At 33.8% G+C, this 18,278-nt stretch overlaps 2 protein-coding genes across 2 annotated transcripts; both read left to right on the top strand.

Annotated features, from left to right (window-relative positions):
• The first annotated feature begins 2,077 nt into the window (after positions 1–2,077).
• On the top strand, positions 2,078–13,311 carry LOC123320974. Its single transcript, XM_044908474.1, has 6 exons — positions 2,078–2,372; positions 8,526–8,602; positions 8,657–8,995; positions 9,156–9,353; positions 11,659–12,099; positions 12,166–13,311. Exons 1-6 carry the CDS (start codon positions 2,327–2,329, stop codon positions 13,309–13,311), a joined length of 2,247 nt encoding a protein of 748 aa, XP_044764409.1. The 5' UTR covers positions 2,078–2,326.
• Positions 13,312–13,351: 40 nt separating this feature from the next.
• On the top strand, positions 13,352–17,060 carry LOC123320975. The gene is made up of 6 exons (XM_044908476.1): positions 13,352–13,511; positions 15,304–15,354; positions 15,411–15,467; positions 15,843–15,899; positions 16,729–16,782; positions 16,879–17,060. Exons 1-6 carry the CDS (start codon positions 13,409–13,411, stop codon positions 17,058–17,060), a joined length of 504 nt encoding a protein of 167 aa, XP_044764411.1. The 5' UTR covers positions 13,352–13,408.
• The last annotated feature ends 1,218 nt before the right edge of the window (positions 17,061–18,278 follow it).

Raw genomic sequence — 18,278 nt, forward strand, 5'->3', positions numbered from 1 at the left:
TTAAAGGAACGATCAAACTCTGCCTTGACTCATTGTAACAGAAATTCATTTTGTATTTAATGCTGAAAATGGAGTGAGTTATACCATTTCAGAATCTCAGTGAAACAGACATGTTTCCTCTTGCTTTGGCACTCAGGTAACCATATTATTTTTTACACCAAGCTGGATTGAACTTAGGAAAAAAAATAAGCAAACCGGAAAATTTGAATTCGATCTTTTATTTATGAAGAATTATTTATGCGCCCAAAAAATAATATTTAACCGATAGCGCATCTATCCAGGAATACTATCCAAAAAACAGTTTGAAAAGATTCTTTCATTTGTAGTCTTGCCTGCAAAACGAGTGGCGAATTTTCGAAAATCTCCAATATCTCGAAAACCAAGGGACTTTTACTAAACATAAAATATAATTTTCTGAACCGCCATAAGGTTCTCTTCCCGCAGGCACAATATTATCCATTCAGTACGCCACACCCTGTATATCGATATCGAGATCGATATCCTTTTAAAGGAAGTAAAAGACTTTCGTCTGATTATTAAAGAAGAAAATTTATTCAATAATCGTTTTTCTATTTATGAAAGGAACTTTAAGAGTCAGTAATGTTATAAATAAATTACGATAGCTATCTATAATTATAATTATAATGAAAAATAGGTACTTCTGTCGAATTGTGAACCATCGTAAGATAAGCATGCCAAACATCACGAGAGCAAACGATGGCAGAGTAATCATCGAAATATTTATTCAGAAATTCGTGATTTCAATCATAGAGGCTCAGGTTCACAACATATAATGCATATTCAACGGTTGCTATGGTAACCCAGCCTACTTAACTGTACTATGTCTCTGTTTTGTCGTGATATTGTGATCGTGATTGTATTATTGGCTTTTATTTCTTTTGGCAAACCTTGCAATCATTTTGACGGAAAATATTTGTAGTGTACGCTTTTAGTGTAGTTACACTAATAAATAAATATTATTATTATTACCGAGATTATTACTTATAATCAACAGAGAATCGAAAAGCATGAAAAAGTATTGAATTTTTTTTTCGTGTAACATTCATGTGAAAAAATGTATCATATGTTGCTACATATGATACATTTTTTAAATCAGCGAAAACATTGCAGCAAGATGAAAGAACTTTCACCTATAGTTTACATTTGAAAAATCAGAAATCCCGTTCGTATCTCGAAAATGACTGGATCGAAAAATTTCTTTATATCATATTCGAATTCCTGATAAAAACGTCCCTTCATTGAAATTTCTCAATTTTCGTTCATAATTCAAAATCTATGACCGTTCGGCCGTTTTCTTCTAGTTGCTATAATTCTCGAGATCCCTTCAGTAGACAACGAATTTTGCACATTCTGTATATTATAGCCAACTATCTTATAACATCTTGCTCTGGGGATGTTAATCTGATTTCATAAGGTTATTCGTAGCATAAAAGCGAGTCATACGTGCAATATTCAACCTCCATCCACTGGATTCTTGTGAGCCTGTATTCATTGAAAGAGAAATTTTAACTTCACCATGTATACCTATATACATTTTCAAATGTTTGCTATATGCTAAGAGAAATGAGTGTAAGCGGAAGAAGCTATCTGATCATCATGATCACGACATAAGGAGCTCAGACGTTTTCCTTCCGAAGCTTAGAACCTACAGATTCGAATGGCATCCTTTGTATATATAGAATTATCCAATCAGAAAATCATTTTCTGTATTGAACTTGAATTCTAAAATGTTCAAAAAAAATCAGAAGCCTTCTTTTAAATAAAGGTTTTTACTCTGTTCAAGAATATTTGGCTGACTCCTTAGTGGCTCAGTTACTTAGTTTTCAGACTAACTTGTCCCATACAACAAGTAGTCTAGAAGGATTAAATGGAATCATTATTATTATTATTATGACAACAAAACTTCCGAATAAAAAATATCATGGAAAACAGACAAAAATTCTCAATTCTAAATTCTTGTAAGGAGTCCGATTAGACTCTAAAACGTAAAGTTTGTTGATTACCGTTGTTTCAATATTATTTGTTAGGCAACATTGTTCAAAAAATATTTCTGATTGTTTTTTTTCTCGAATTTCTGCTGAGTACATAAAGTCCAAATATTCGTAATCGAACAAATATCCATATATTATATTTATATACATTACCTGATACGTTTAGTCGTTGTGTCTTCCTCTTTACGACGGCACATCGTCCATTATATTCCTCGACATCATATTTCGTCCTGAATTCTTCAGATACAGTTCGTACGTGAAGCGGAGTATGCGCACTGAACTTTGTGTTAACTTAGTGATAAAAAGTGTGGAAAATGGCTTCTAGGAGTCGCAGAATGGTAGAAATGGCCAAAAGCATAGGTAAGTAGAATATATAAAATCAAACTTTATCCCTATGGTACGGGAATGTACAGGGTGTCAGAGTTAAAATGTCCCTATACCTTATTGTGGTAACTGAAAGAGCTAGAAGGAAAAGTTGAATACAAAACTTGTCTGAAATCGATTGAACTTTTATTTTTCATAACCCACATTAATACAGAGTGCTCTGTTTTTTTCCTGTTCGTATCAACTCTCTCATTTTAAATGGAATATCCTGGTGCTCACTAAAATAGCTGATACAAGTTTTCTAATGAATGTATCAAAACCAAATTTTGCCCAGCTATTATCAACATATTGGATCATACGCTACGTCTCTATTTTTAGCAACGTGATCTTCAAAACTTTAAGTTAAAAATTTAAATAGAAGTGCAATCAAAACTTAATTCTTTCAAATGGCAACCTATATTTTTTTCTTGTTGATCATGTGGAGCAGGTTAAAATGAGCAAAAGATGTTAGTTTCCACAATAAGGTATAGCGACTCTTTAATTCGGACAGCCTGTACAGGGTGGGCAAAATTGGCGATACCTGAACTACAACTTTTTAACCCAACGAGATAGAGAAAAATGAATGTACCATTCATGTCGTCTTTTTTCGAGAAAGTAATAATGCCATCAACTACATTCTTCTATCTTCTTTTGTTTTCGATTTAAGCCCGTTTGCAACAGCCGAGAATTCCCTACAAAATTCTCGCAAGAAAACGGCAGAGATTATTTTGTATGCGAGTGAACAGAGAATTCTACCGAAAGTGCGTATGTAACAGTACCTAAATAATTCACGGCGCATGAAATCTCGAGTAAGTTTTCTAGAGAATTCTCGGCTGTTGCAAACGGGCTTTATAGGCCAAAATTTAAAATTGGGCGATTTCAACTTTGGTCGTTATCTCCGTTTCTGTTTGTGCTAGGATGTTGAAATGAAGACACAATACAGACACTTTTTTGATAGCAATCCAGTGGCGTATTATGATTTTTCCTACAGGTTTATTTGCTGAGCTATAACATAAAGTTGTGTTTTTTTTTATGGAAAAAGTAGTTTAAAATGACTTAGAAAGAATCGTCATTTTTTTTACCGTTTCAAAAATATATTATACATCACCCTCAGTCTTCTGAAGTCATTTTAAACTACTGTTTTCATAAGAAAAAATACATCTTTATGTTATAGCTCAGCAAATATACCTGTTGGAAAAAATCATAGTGCGCCACTCGATTGCTATCAGTGTCTGTATAATGATTTCATTTCAACATCCTAGCTTAAACAGAAACGGAGATAATGACCAAAGTTGAAATTTTGATTTTGTCCTATAACTCGAAAACAAAAGAAGATAGTGTAATGCAGTTGATGGCATTATAAGTTTCTCGAAAAAAGACGACCGTTATGTGCCATGCATTTTCCTCTATCTCGTTAGGTTGAAAAAGTTGTAATTCAGGTATCACCAATTTTGCCCACCCTGTACAGATATCCATTGAAATTTAATCTGGGGGGATTCTGCATCTTCTGGAAGTTTTTAGGGTTTTTTGTTCCAGAGACTGGAAGTGAAAGATCCAAAATGTTTCAGAAGGGAATGTATAGGGTGGGCAAAATTCGTTGCCTACTGAAAGAATCTCGAGAACTATAGCAGCTAGAAAAAAACGGACGACACATTCTCGTGTTCTTTTTTCCTGACTATTCCAAATCTGGAAACAGATCCAGCATAACGTTCGTAGATTTTCAGTTATGAACGAAAATTGAGAAATTTCCATTTTTAATGAAGCTGAATTACTCGCTTGTTTCAACTCGTATTCGAAGTCCGTTGTTACATTCTACAGGCACTTTCTTAGGAGGAATTCGAATATGATATTAAAAAGTTTCTCGATCCAGTCATTTTCGAGATACGAAAAGGATTTCTCATTTTTCAAATGTAAACTATAGTTGAAAGTTCTTTCATCTTGCTGCATTTTTTTTGCTGATTTAAAAAATTTATCATATGTTACACGAGAAGAAAATTTAATACTTTTTCCTGCTTTTCGATTCTCTGTTGAATTATAAGTAGGCTGGCTTACCATAGCGACCGTTGAATATGCATTATCTTTTGTGAACATGAGCCTCTATGATTGGAATCACGGATTGCTAAATAAATATTTCGATGATTATTTTGTCATCGTTTGTTCTCGCGATGTTTGGCATGCTTATCTAACGATGGTTTACAATTCGAACACTACCATTGACAGAAGAACCTATTTTTCATCACCTTACTTCATCTTACTTTTGTAAAGATTATAATCATAGGTGTCTATGGTATTTCATGACTCTTTAAGTTTCTTTCGTGAATAGAAAAACGATAATTGAATTAATTTTTTTCTTTAATAATCAGACGAAAGTCTTTTACCCTCTTAAAGTATATCGATCTCAATATCGATATATAAAAGAAATAATTATTCGACAGTCGGTGAATCCTATCACAGAAAGTTGAGTTCACATAGGATTATGTGGAGTTCACGAACTATAATGCATTTTCAACGGTCGGTATGGTTACGCCAGCCTACCGAAAATTCAACACTGAATCGAAAAGCAGGAAAAAGTATTAATTTAGTTTCCTTATCTTATATTCATGTGAATAGTGACATATGATACATTTTTAGATCAGCAAGAAAAAATTCAGAAAGATGTAAGAACTTTGAACTGTAGTTTACAGTTGAAGAATCAGAAATCCCTGTCGTCTCTCGAAAATGTGTAGATCTAAAAATTCAAAAATATCATATTCGAATTCTTCATAAAAAAGGTCCTGTAGAATGTGACAACAGATTTCGTATAAGAGTTCAATCAAGCGAGCTATTCAGCTTCATTGAAAATGACAATTTCTCAATTTTCGTTCATAACTTGAAATCTATGAACGTTAGGCTGGATCTGTTTTCAGTTTTGGATTAGTCAAGAAAAAAAAGCCCGAAAATGTATCGTCCGTTTTCTTCTAGCTGCTATAGTTCTCGAGATCCCTTCAGTAGACAACGAATTTTGCCCACCACCTACCGGCTAAAAACTGGGCCACAAAAATTTTGTTGAAGTTAGCTTTCCAAGAACTTTCTTAATTTTCCATCGGTTTCAATTGTTTCCACGCCAAATTGTAGATAAATTCCAGAAAATTTCTCCAAGAATGTTGATAGCTTATTGATATAGGGTGAAAAAAAATTATCTGTAGTCCAATTTCTTAACACCCTGTGAAAGAGTGCGGAAAATTTGTAGACTTTACGCTCAGTTTCTCATAAACACCATCGTTTTCATCATGTTTAAGTTTTAATTGTACCTTGATATCTTGATTTCTTTTGAAGATACATGTATTGAAATAAAAGCCTTGGATTTTATACAGGGTGGTCATTTGTAAACGAAACAGACGAGATTACAGACGAAATAAATTTTTTCGATAGAAATGCTCGGACAGGTCGATTTCTGTTTCGAGGGGGACACCTTAAGATGTAGGTTACGGACGCATAGCGCTTCAACCCTCGCTACTACAACCCTCACCCCCAATTTTTGAATAGGGAAGATGGGGTGAGTGATACCTCATTTGAAAGGTATTTTTATACTGATTTCAGCACAGTAATTGTTTTTTTCATTTTATGCATTAGTTCTCGAAATATTCCCAACTAAGTATTTGAAAATGAAGTGGTGTTTCCATGGCACTTGTAGTGTTTTTTTGTGAAAAATCGACATTTTGAGCTTCAAAACAACCATGACTGTGGCTTCCTTCCTCCAATCCACTGACATAGAAATCTTTAATCAAGATGTCGAACAAATAAAGCGTATTGCGAAGGAGCTCAATCTTGCTGAAACTCAATCTAAATTATCTTCGATATAATTTGCAGTATTTCCAATAACATGCGGTAACACCTGATCGATAAAAATCTCCAAAAGTCCAAATACGTATATATCTCTAATCAGAATACCTGGTAAGAAAATCAAATCATTAATGATGCCCCAGAAATATTCCAGTCCCAATTCGTGAAACGATTTCCGACTTAATTATGAAGTGTTTTCTCAGTTGGCTTCAATAATGTTTTCATTTTGTTGATTAAGTCGGAAATCGTTTCACGAATTGGGACTGGAATATTTCTGTGGCATCATTAATGATTTGATTTTCTTACCTGGTGATCTGATTAGGGATATGTACGTATTTGGACTTTTTGGAGATTTCTATCGATCAAGTGTTACCGCATGTTATTGGAAATACTGCAAATTATATCGAAAATAATTTAGATTGAGTTTCAGCAAGATTGAGCTCCTTCGTAATACGCTTTGTTTGTTCGACATCTTGATTAAAGATTTCTATGTCAGTGGATTGGAGGAAGGAAGCCACAGTCAGGGTTGTTTTGAAGCTCAAAATGTCGATTTTCCACAAAAAAACACTACAAGTGCCATGAAAACACCACTTCATTTTCAAATACTTAGTTAAGAATATTTCGAGAACTAATGCATAAAATGAAAAAACAATTACTATGCTGAAATCAGTATAAAAATACCTTTCAAATGAGGTATCACTCACCCCATCTTCCCTATTCAAAAATTGGGGGTGAGGGTTGTAGTAGCAAGGGTTGAAGCGCTATGCGTCCGTAACCTACATCTTGAGTTGTCCCCCTCGAAACAGAAATCGACCTGTCCGAGCATTTCTATGGAAAAATTTTATTTCGTCTGTAATCTCGTCTGTTTCGTTTTCAAATGGCCATCCTGTATACACGTCAAGCTCAAGGAACAACAATATCAAGGGGGTTCTGTTACGGTATGGGCCTGTACCTATATCAAGAGGCAGTTTTCAGGAAGCTTTTATTCCCTATTTGTTGGAGATGATTTCATCTCAATGCAAGACCTATACATCGCTCGTGTGTCAGGACGGCATGTCGTGTAGTTCATTGATTTGACGCTCGATGTCAAAAATAACGAAACAAAGGCTGTATTCGGGTTCGAATTTCGGACAGTACGAGAATGGTTCTAGAACTGCGCAGAGGATTCGATACTAGGGCGCAACAGTTCTGCGCAGTTCTAGAACAATTCTCGGACTGCCGAAATTCGAACCCGAATACAGCTAAAGTAAACCCGGTGTTACCCTTAAAACGCAACCGTTGACCACGGTGTACTCTGTGCTGCAAGAGAAGCTATGTGCGCATGTGAAAAATATTGTTAAGCAATATTTGGATGAGGTTGATATCTAACGGTTAGAATGGTATGCATATAGTCCGGATCTGAATCCGATTGAACATCACTGGGATGATAGAAAAAAAACATTCGATTTCGTCCTATACTACCCGAAACACTTGAATGCAAAACGCAGCTCGATATCAACTCGATGGCTCTGCGATTCCGCGCCGTTATTTCCGCTAGAGGTGGGCATACGAAATATTGAACAATGCCAATTATGTTTTTTTTTTATTTTAAAATCCTGTTCAATATTATAATACTGCAAATTAAATTCTTTCCTTGGAAAAATTCCAGGCTTTTATTTGAATACGTGTATCATCAAAGCAAATCAAGATATCAAGGTGAAATAAAAACTGAAAGATGGCAAAAAGGATGTTTTTTGTAATAAACACAGCTTAAACTCTACAAATCCCCCGAAATTTTTTCCCCCTGTATAATTAACCTATCAACATTTTTGAAAAACTTTTCTGGAGTTTGTTTCAATACCAAAAAATTTATCTACAATTTGGCGTAGAAATAATTCAAAATCGTTGAAAAATTAGTTCTGCCGAACCAAATATTTTATAAATTTCATGAGATATCAGGCCCTTGTACTATCATTCCCCAGGAAATTATTTTCTGAATAAGTATTATTCAACAAATAGCTGATATTGCAAATGGATAACCCCTTATATTTCTACAAATTTTCAATGTCCTTCAGCACTTCTATCATGGCGCAAAATATTAGAAACATTTTTTTAACGGTAAAGTCCTTATTCAAAGAAAACTGCAAGAAGGTGAGGAAACAGTAGTTCAGTAAAAGTCCTCCAAATTTCCAGAAGCGATAGTTACATGACATGGATCAAAATTTTTTTTAACTGAAAATTTCCGGGAGTATAGAAACTCCCTAAAATAAATTGCAATTATAATGTAAAAGATGAATTATTAGAAGGTGTAAGATATCAGAGTTATTGGGAATATTTTATTTTTTGCAGCTGAGGAGCGAACTGAAAATGATGAAGTTACGGAAAACCGTAAAAGAAAAATTGATGACCACCGACTGGCTATATATGTAAAGGATTTAGGATATGTGTTTGAATTTTTGAAGAAGGAGAATTTGTTTCAGGATTGGGTCGATGATAATGAGTATTTCAATAGTAGGTCGAAAGACATTTCTCCGGCTAACGTCTTCTACTCAAAAACTGACACTGGAAGTGAAGTGCCTCTGAACAATTTCAATAAAATTAAATGTGTTGAACCTCATTATACCTTAGACGAAAATGACAAGCAGTTCCTGAATTCGGAAGAAAAAAAAAATTATACCGAAGTGTCCCCAGTGATATCTGAACCAGATTCCTATTGCTCATATTATGAAGTAGATATGGAAATAACACAAGATGAAATAACAGATGAAGAATTCCCTATTGTTCATGATATCAGCAAAACTTCACCGAGAGAAAATCGAGTGAGTTGTTCCATCAATTTCATTGGCACTTTGATCGATAGTTCCCAACTCTATTTTTCAACTTTTTCGTTTTCCATGTTTGGACTTAGTCAAATTATCGAAAATTCTGAGATTTTAGAGAGATCCACAACAAATAAATAAAAATACATCCCTATTTCAGAAACCAACAATTGCACCTGAAATCATAACCGTCCGAAAAAAATTATTTCAAGAAGTTCCATCATTTCACGACAACCTCGATGAAGAAAATGTTCAGGATCCAGATTTTGTTATTAATTCTTCGAGTGAATTAAACGATTCCGTTCAATCCGACATTGACGATGATGAAATTCTCCCTTCATTAGCTGCAAAGTTGAAAGTAAGTTTTAGCCGTATCAGTAAATAAGCGATAATAATACATGAAATAACATCTCAGGTTAGCAATAAATAATTTAAAAATGAATGAATTTAGTGACCTCTCGATATAACTATACAGGGTGTCCGGGGAGTAACTGTACATACTCATACCAGAGATAGAGTTGGACTAGCTGATTACGGATTGACTATAAAAAATTAATTTCTGGATTTACCTAGAAAGTTACAGGGTGATTTTCCAACTTCATGGAAATATTTAGACCATCATAAAATCCAAACTTATTGACGGATATTATTGAAACTTAGGAGGTTATTGACACATGCTAAGGTGGAGTTAGAAAGATATCAATTATTCCATTATTCCAGTTCCGGACTTATTAATCTTCATTTAAAGTATTCAGGGTGAAAAAAACACTTTGTATTTCGAATTACAAATGATTGATTCGCTTTTTAGAAAGAAGCTAAATTATACTTCAATTTTTGGTATCGCTCAAAGTTGTCACATCAACAATTATTTTTTTATGAATTTCTTAATTTGGATAAAGTTCGAAAATTGCAATTTATTTACCTGAACAGGACATAGTCATCTTGTGCAGGTCGAAAATAAATAATTAATTTTCTTAAAAAAGTCACTGAAGGTGAAGAAGATTATAAAAATTTGTTGATATACTGGCCTGGTGGCCACCCCAGACGCGGATTTCACTTTTAGGGAGTAAATGAAGGTATTTTGAAGAAAAACAATTGGTGATGTGTATAGGGTATACAGAAGCATATTTCAAAATTATTCTTATGTATACCGGGTGTTCGACAACAATGATATAGACCAAAGTTACACTTCTTCCAATGTTAAAACCTCTATATGAATTCAAAATTGGTATGACAAGTTCAAATAATCATGAGTTTCAGGATTTTCAGTTTGGGAGAATGTTAAAAAATATCTAACTAGATTCAAAGATCAAGCTCAAAAATGCAGAGAAATGCAGTGCTTATTAAAGCTCTGAACTTTTTTGTAAATTTTCTACTAATACTTTCGCATTTTATATTCAAACATGAGATTTTCAGTTCTCTTCATGGTGAAAAATTCAATTTTTCGAACTTTATTCAAATTCAAAAATTCATGAAAAAATAATTGTTGATGTGACAACTTTGAGTGATACCAAAAATTGAAGCATAATTTAGCTTCTTCCTAAAAAGCGAGTCAATCATTTGTAATTCGGAATACAAAGTGTTTTTTTTCACCCTGAACACTTTAAATGAAGATTAATGAGTCCGGCCCTGGAATAATGAAATAATTGATATATTTCTGACTTGACCTTAGCATGTGTCAATAACCTCCCGAGTTTCAATAATATCCGTCAATAAGTTTGGATTTTATGATGGTCTAAGTATTTCCATGAAGTTGGAAAATCACCCTGTAGCTTTCTATGGAAATCCAGAAATTAATTTTTAATGGTCAATCTGTAACCAGCTAGTCCAACTCTATCTCTGGTGAGAGCATGTACAGTTATTCCCCGGACACCCTGTATACAAATATGAGGATCTGAATCAAACTCACCAAAAACTATCGCGTGAAAAGTAACTACGGAAAGGCAATTCCATCGTAAAACAGTAGGTACTGCCCATGATTTCCGCCTTATTAGACCTCAGCACAACAATACAACTTTCATCCCAATGAAATAACTGAAGGACTCTATTATTGAATGCTTGGATACAGCTACATGCAGAGATCATAGACCCTACCTAAACTCTATAATCTTTGGCCAAATGTTTGTTCTAGGGATTTTGGTAGGGGAAATTAGATAGCTCGTTGCTTGCCTAGGCGCTGGAAGGATTATTGAATCTAACTATCGCGTGCTAGCAGTCATATGTTTCATTAGTTTTATGACTTTTTCAAGGAAGTGAGAGTTATATTGCTATGATGAGGTCAAATAAGAACTATGGTTATAGCATCTACTCTACTTTCGTTGGAACGGTTTTTCTATTGGTACCCTAATGATGATGGGTGGTTAGTTCGAAACAGATAGCAATTGGTCAAGATTAACATTCACAGGTTTTATGTGACTGAGTTAATCCTGAACCAAAATGATGTTGCTATATTGAATAAATTATTTCTTCTTTATCTTCATGGAAACAAGTTCGTATGTTTGATAGAAACATCAGGATAATTTGCTGAAATGAATTAATCGATTACTTTCCACGAATTTTTTCCAAAAGTTTCAGAAATATGGAGTTTATCAATAAATTAATTAGAGCATCGTAATTCATTAAATATTATTTGCTACATTTGCATTACCAATTTGTCATTTCAGGATAAAAAAACTAGAACAACAAAATACATACGATGCAAGTTTTGTGAAGAGGATATGCAAACAAAAAATTTTTCCCGGCATGTTGTAAGAAAACATAATTCTGAATCCGAGGTAGTCAAAATATTGACCCTCCCTAAAGGTAGTAAGAAAAGGAGACAAGCTTTTATGCTACTCAGAAATGAAACCAACTTCAATCTTTATATAAGTGGTACTACAAGACCGAAGCGGCAGAGAGGTAACCTACCGGCTTTGAGTGAAACATATTACCCTTGTGCTTATTGTAAAGGCTTATTCGTTAAACAATATTTGAGACGACATGCGAAGGTTTGCATGGTTGAAAGAGGGAACAAAAAAGTTCATCACGCTTCTGCATCCCAAACACTAACTGCTTGTGCTGTCGATGTAACTAATGTCATTTCAAAATTGAATGTTAAACATCAGGTAAACGGAGATCATTATGATTAACATATTCGTGAAAATCAAAGCTTATTCCTACCATATTTTCAGGTATTCGATCTCATGAGGGCTGATGATATTTCTCTCGTCGCAAAGAAGGACCTCCTTATAGTGCATTTTGGGGAATCATATCTGAAGAAACATAGAAGAGAACGAATGGTATACGCATGCAGCAGCCGAATGAGAGAACTATCACGTTTTCTCATCGTTTTCCGAAGAATTTCCGGGGACAAAGATGTATCACTGAAAGAAATACTGACGCCGAGGAAATTCGGTACAGCTCTCAGTGTTGTTCGAGAGATCGCAGGATACGATCCCGTTAAAAAAACATTTAAAACTCCTAGCCTTGCCATGCACTTGGGGACATCTTTAAAACACGTGTGCAATGAATTACGGCAATTAGTAGTGCAAGAGTCTGAGGGTTTCAGATGTCCATCGGGTATTTCCACTAAAGAGTGGATAGAAGATATAAGGAATTTCACCAAATTGATTGAGACTCGTTGGACTATCGAATTAGCCTCGTTAGCCAACAAGGACTTGCAGGAAAAAAAATGGAATAAGCCATTGTTAATCCCCTTGGTAGACGATATTATGATATTCAAGGATGAGACTTTAAAACTTGCCGAGGAATGTGTGTTAACTTTCAACCAAAACACTGATAATGCACAAACCTATAAGACGTTAGTACACTGTACTTTGGCTCTGCTCATTTTATTCAACAGGAGAAGAATAGGCGATGTTCAATTTCTAAAGATAAATGATTACAGGATCGATCGAAAAACTGAATCAATTGATTTTAAGAATCTCTTAACAGAATCAGAAAAACTCTTGACCAAAGAATATAAAAGGGTAGTGAATTGCGGAAAAGGTTCAAGAGCAGTTGTGATACTAGTACCTCAAATTATTCAAACATTCATCAACCTCCTACTCGAACGTCGGGTCAAATACATTTCTCCTGATAATGATTATGTGTTTGCTTTACCTGGCAGTACAGTGAAATGGGGCAAAGGAGATGTCGCTTTTAGGACTTTGACCAAAAAAATGAATTTGAAGCATCCAGAGGCTATTGGTAGCAACCGATTGAGAAAACATATTGCTACTGTGATGCAGATTCTCAACCTATCCAAACACGAGAAAAAACAATTTTCAAATTTCATGGGACACACCGAGAAAACCCACGAAGAATTTTGCGAGTGAGTATATTCGCTTAATTGAAGGCCAAACCTATAAACAAAATTTTTCCAGACTACCTGTGGATATATATCAAACAGCAAAAGTATCTAAAATACTGTTAATGATGGATAAGGGTACTCTTCCAGCAGAGTATAAAGGAAAGTCCCTGTCTGAAATAAACTTGAATGTTGATGCAGAACTAGTTGAGGAGAACGAGGTTGAAGGTCTGATATGATTGTTTCAGTTGACGAAATGCATTTTTTCTATATACTAATCGATGAATTCTTCACAATATTTTAGTTCCTCTAAAAATCATAAATATCATGCAGATTCAATCAGCATTTTCTCACTAGATACTCAGTTTACATAAAAATGACATTAATTATATCATTCAGGGTAATTTACCCCGATGCGATGCCCTATCTGACGTTTATTTCCTGTTTGCATCGGCTAATATAAGGCAGGCTATATGTGAATTTATTCTTATTTAAGTGATTTCTATATGGCAACTTCGAAGTGAAATTGAGAAATAAGTATTTCTTAACGTTGAGTCTGCCTTAAGTTTGTCGGTGAAAACAGGCATATGTTAATCATAATTGACACCTTAGAGAGTGAGGCTGAGAAAAACCTCTATCTAAAAATTCTTTCTGTGGTTTCCAGAAGTCCAGCAGTTTGAAATTGCCTTATTTCAAGTTATTCCTTGATAACTTTGAAGTTTTCATTTTAATGATAGGGTTCTCTTGGGTAACTTCCATTTTTTTAAGTAGAATCGTCTGAAGGAATGAAAAATAAAAAAGGTTGCATTTCGAATGCAATTTTGATCCATTTGATTCCTCCAACTTGATGATCTCATTATGAACACTCTGTACATTTTCGGTTTAAAGAGCAAACAATATTATGATACAACTTATTCGCAACTTGAAAATGTTGGAGATTTTTTTGACAAAAACCTCATAGACAGAAATATTCGAAAAAGTGCGTGTCCATTATCTTGATTGTTTCTTCAGTGAGAATCCCAATAACTTGTATGGCAATGTCTAGATCAAATCGTCTTATCATATGATTTAATAATATACTGGGTATACAGGGTGTCTGTAAACAAATGCGAAGGGAGATAATTCCTTGATGAAAATAAGGAGGGGTAGTTCCAATAAGTTTTTAAGAAGTCGACCTCCCTTTCAAGATACAGCCTTTGGAAGGCGATGGCAAATTGATAGTTTTTAATTTTTTTAAAGGGTTCTAAAAAAAATATATATATATATAATATGAAGGGCTAAATAGATGTTACTTACACAATTTTTTTAGATCTCATAACTTTATTATTAGGGGTTTAAAATAACAAGATGTATTTTAGCGTTAGGTAGTCATTCTATGCTATGGAACACTTATACTTTTTTTGAATGGGAAACCATAAGGAAATTTTATTTTTCGAAAATCTATCTCACGAAAATTTTTGAAGAAAATCATAAGGGGTTTCAATTTTCAACCCCCAATAATGATATAAAAAAATTGTGTGACTAACATCTACTTAGTGCTTCATATTATGTATAGTTTTAGGACCAAGTGTTTTTTAGAACCCGTAAATTAAAACTGTCAACTCGGGATCGCCTTCCAAAGGCTGTATCTTGGAAGGGAGTTCGATTTCGAAAAAAATTTATAGGAACTATCCTGCTTATTTTCATCGAGGAACCATCTTCCTAAGTCCTTCGTATTTGTTTACAGACACCATGTATAAGAAAATAGCAGGATGTTTCTGATATAACTGGAAGCTGGAGAGGTCTGAAAACATTTAGGGGAGAAAGTTCTTCGTCGAAAACCCCAACGTACAAATTTCAGTGAAAAATTGTGATTAGTTTTTTTTAAAAGTCAATAGGACATCGCGGTTAATCATCCTGTATTAAAAAATACCTTTAACAGTCCTTCTATGCCTTGGAACCGGAGTTGAGCATTTTGTCATTTAAGCCTGCGATATGTAAGGTTCAAAAATTAATTTTCTAATGAATTGTCAACCCACAGAGCTTGATTCAACCACGAAATATGCTTCGGTATCTTCAGCTTTTCGCGGAGGTAAGTTGTTCATTTGTTCAATCAAAAGTTTTCCACTTTAATCCTTTTTCTGTAAGGTTTCAAAAATCAATCACAAGAAACAATGAAGACGAACAAAAATCACAGTGATGATGGTGAGTATGATAATAAACAAATCAGAAATATAGAACTGAAAAAACTGATTTATATAATTCCCACTGAAGCAATTTTATGTGAAACACTAGTGGTAGAAGACTCGTATTCATAAAAATCCTATAATTCAGTTACTTTCAGTTATGGATTTGCATCAAGTATCAGTTGATGCCAATAAGTCGATAACAAATTAATAGAAAATATTGCATACAGAACGTATAAGAATGAGTTGAAAAACTGTAGATTCATTATTTCTTGGGCACTTTCTAAGTATAGGTACATTTTCACCATTAAAACAAAGCATTCAAATCATGACATTTGATTTTATTGCTGTCCACAAAATTCACCTATTTTTTATTCATGCTTCCCATTTTCAGGAGTTGATAAGATGGAGGAAGACGGTATAATATTGAAACGAAGTGAACATAAGAAAGGTATGAATTATTTGAAATATATTCTTGGAGACATCATTCGACGTATCACTGAAATATTATTCAGGATAATGTGATGGTTAATCCATACTAATATAATATAAAAAGGACAGATTTGTAAGTTTGAAACGAATCAACTCAGAAACTACTGGACCGATTTGAGAAATTCTTTCACCCTCACGATTCTATATTATCCCCGAGTGACTTAGGATATAGTTCTCACTAGAAACAATTGAAGATACCTACTCGAACTTCATTAAAGTACAAAAATTAGCCATAATTGGATATTTTCTCACGTGCGCTGCAGAAACCTGATACAATGTATGACCGAAATGTAGCTCTTTGCTAGCTGTACAAAAAAGTCCGCGACAGCATATAACTACCTCGCAAAGTTGACTTGCTAATACCTTTTTTTAATAATAAAAAAATGTTTTCAAAATTATGCATTATTGGAGTATTTAATTCAGAACAAAATTGCCCTTTACTTCATTTGATTTCAATGAATACCAGATTACATAAAGCAGGTTGGAAATTATCTAGTCTACAAACAAAATTGGACCTCTCACAAAAGGTCTCTTGCTTCATTTGGTCGTCATCGACCAATGTATGTGGTACTGAGGAGCTATAATAAGAGCTATCGCTACTCTTCTTCCTTCTTCGATGGTGACACGTTCTCTGTGGTTTACTTTGAAATAAAGATTTCTGCCAGTCCAATTTCGTTTGTTTTATTTATATTTATGGACTTATAGATGTCAGCCTGTTTGATTCATACTCATTTCGAAACATTGAATTGAATGTAAAATTCTATTATTCTTATTATTTTTATTTATAGGAGATGTAGAGAAGAGTCATGATGGAGAGTTAAGGAGTACTGCTTGCAGGAAAGGTGCTCATTTCTTGACTTCTAATTATTTCAATTATCAGTTTCGTCTTTTTGAAATTCATAAAATTTAAGGTTTTGACATTCGTTCGAATATTTCAGCTTGGACAGATGAGGAAATTGAAGTACTCAAACGAGAATTTGGTGACTATATCAAGAAAAATATATATCCATCAGGGGCAGAAATAAAAGAATTTATGGAAAAATGGCGACTGAACAGAAGCGTAAAAATAATCAAATCCAAAATTCAACATCTAATTAAATTGAGCAACAAAGTTTATTAATTACACCTTGTATCCATAGGTCAAGAATATGACAGGATTTATGTTATTTCTGCAATAAATATTTGAAACAATTTTTTTCATGAATAATGTATTAATCCTCAAAATCCTCAACGAAATTAACAAATACTACCCACAAAATCAAATTTGCCAAAGGTCTATTCATGTAATTTATCTTCAGATAATTGATATCTGTTTAGAGGGAATACGGTCAAGGGGGAAGTGAAATTTGACTGGTTCAAAAAACATAGAATAGAATATTTTCCAGGTTGAAATAATGTGTTACAAATAACACCCAAAATTAATATCTAAAAAAGAATTAACTATTTTGTGGGAAAATTCTTGGACAAGGTCAAATTCAATTTTGATTGAGCAAAATTTTCAAGCCTAATAATTGGGGAATTTGTCACTCATAGTCTCAGAGGGGTGCATAAGGTAGTAGATTTTTTTTTCAAAATAAACTCAACTTTTGGTGCCACATATGGATAGACCTTTTGATGCTGGGGGTGATTTGATTATTGATAAGAGTTTTGAATAACTTTCCTCAAATAGGAATGGAATATTTCTACTAATTAAATTCATATTGTTTTTTTTTGTATGAATTTAGGGGTTACTTCGAGAGTGATTGATGCTCTTGATGTATGATTGAAAGCTATCCTTCCTCATAGGTAATTAATTCATGAGTTTACTGAAATGAAGTTCACAATCACGAAAATAAACATGTACACGATAAGTTCTTAAGTACACATATAAGTAAATCAAATATCGGAATTGAGCATTATGTTTCATCTTCAATACATCACATTTATAAGATACTAGCTTCCCTTCCTGGATTCTCACGGGTGGCGGAACTAATGAAAAAAAATTTGACAACCCATACCCGATCTGTTTTCCCCAGAGACGACTTTCTCCATCTATGAAGTTTATATACATATAAATTTCGATAAAATTCACACAAAATTCATTAAGAAAATTATTTCTGATTTCCAGTTTAACTCGGACAGGTTTTCTTAACATCAATGTTGCAATTTTAGGTATCGTATATAATGAAGAAGGCGTAGTTGTGGCACTCCATATAATCAATTTCCTTCAATTATTATCGTGTAAAAAGCATAGAAATTCGGACACAAAAAATATTACTCTGTTTTATTAGATTCAGAACATGGTCGGAATTTTCTTCATAATCTCGTTTGTAGCAACCGAGAATTCTATGGAGAATTC

The sequence above is a fragment of the Coccinella septempunctata genome, chromosome 9, assembly GCF_907165205.1.
Source record: "Coccinella septempunctata chromosome 9, icCocSept1.1, whole genome shotgun sequence".
Lineage (NCBI taxonomy): Eukaryota > Metazoa > Arthropoda > Insecta > Coleoptera > Coccinellidae > Coccinella > Coccinella septempunctata.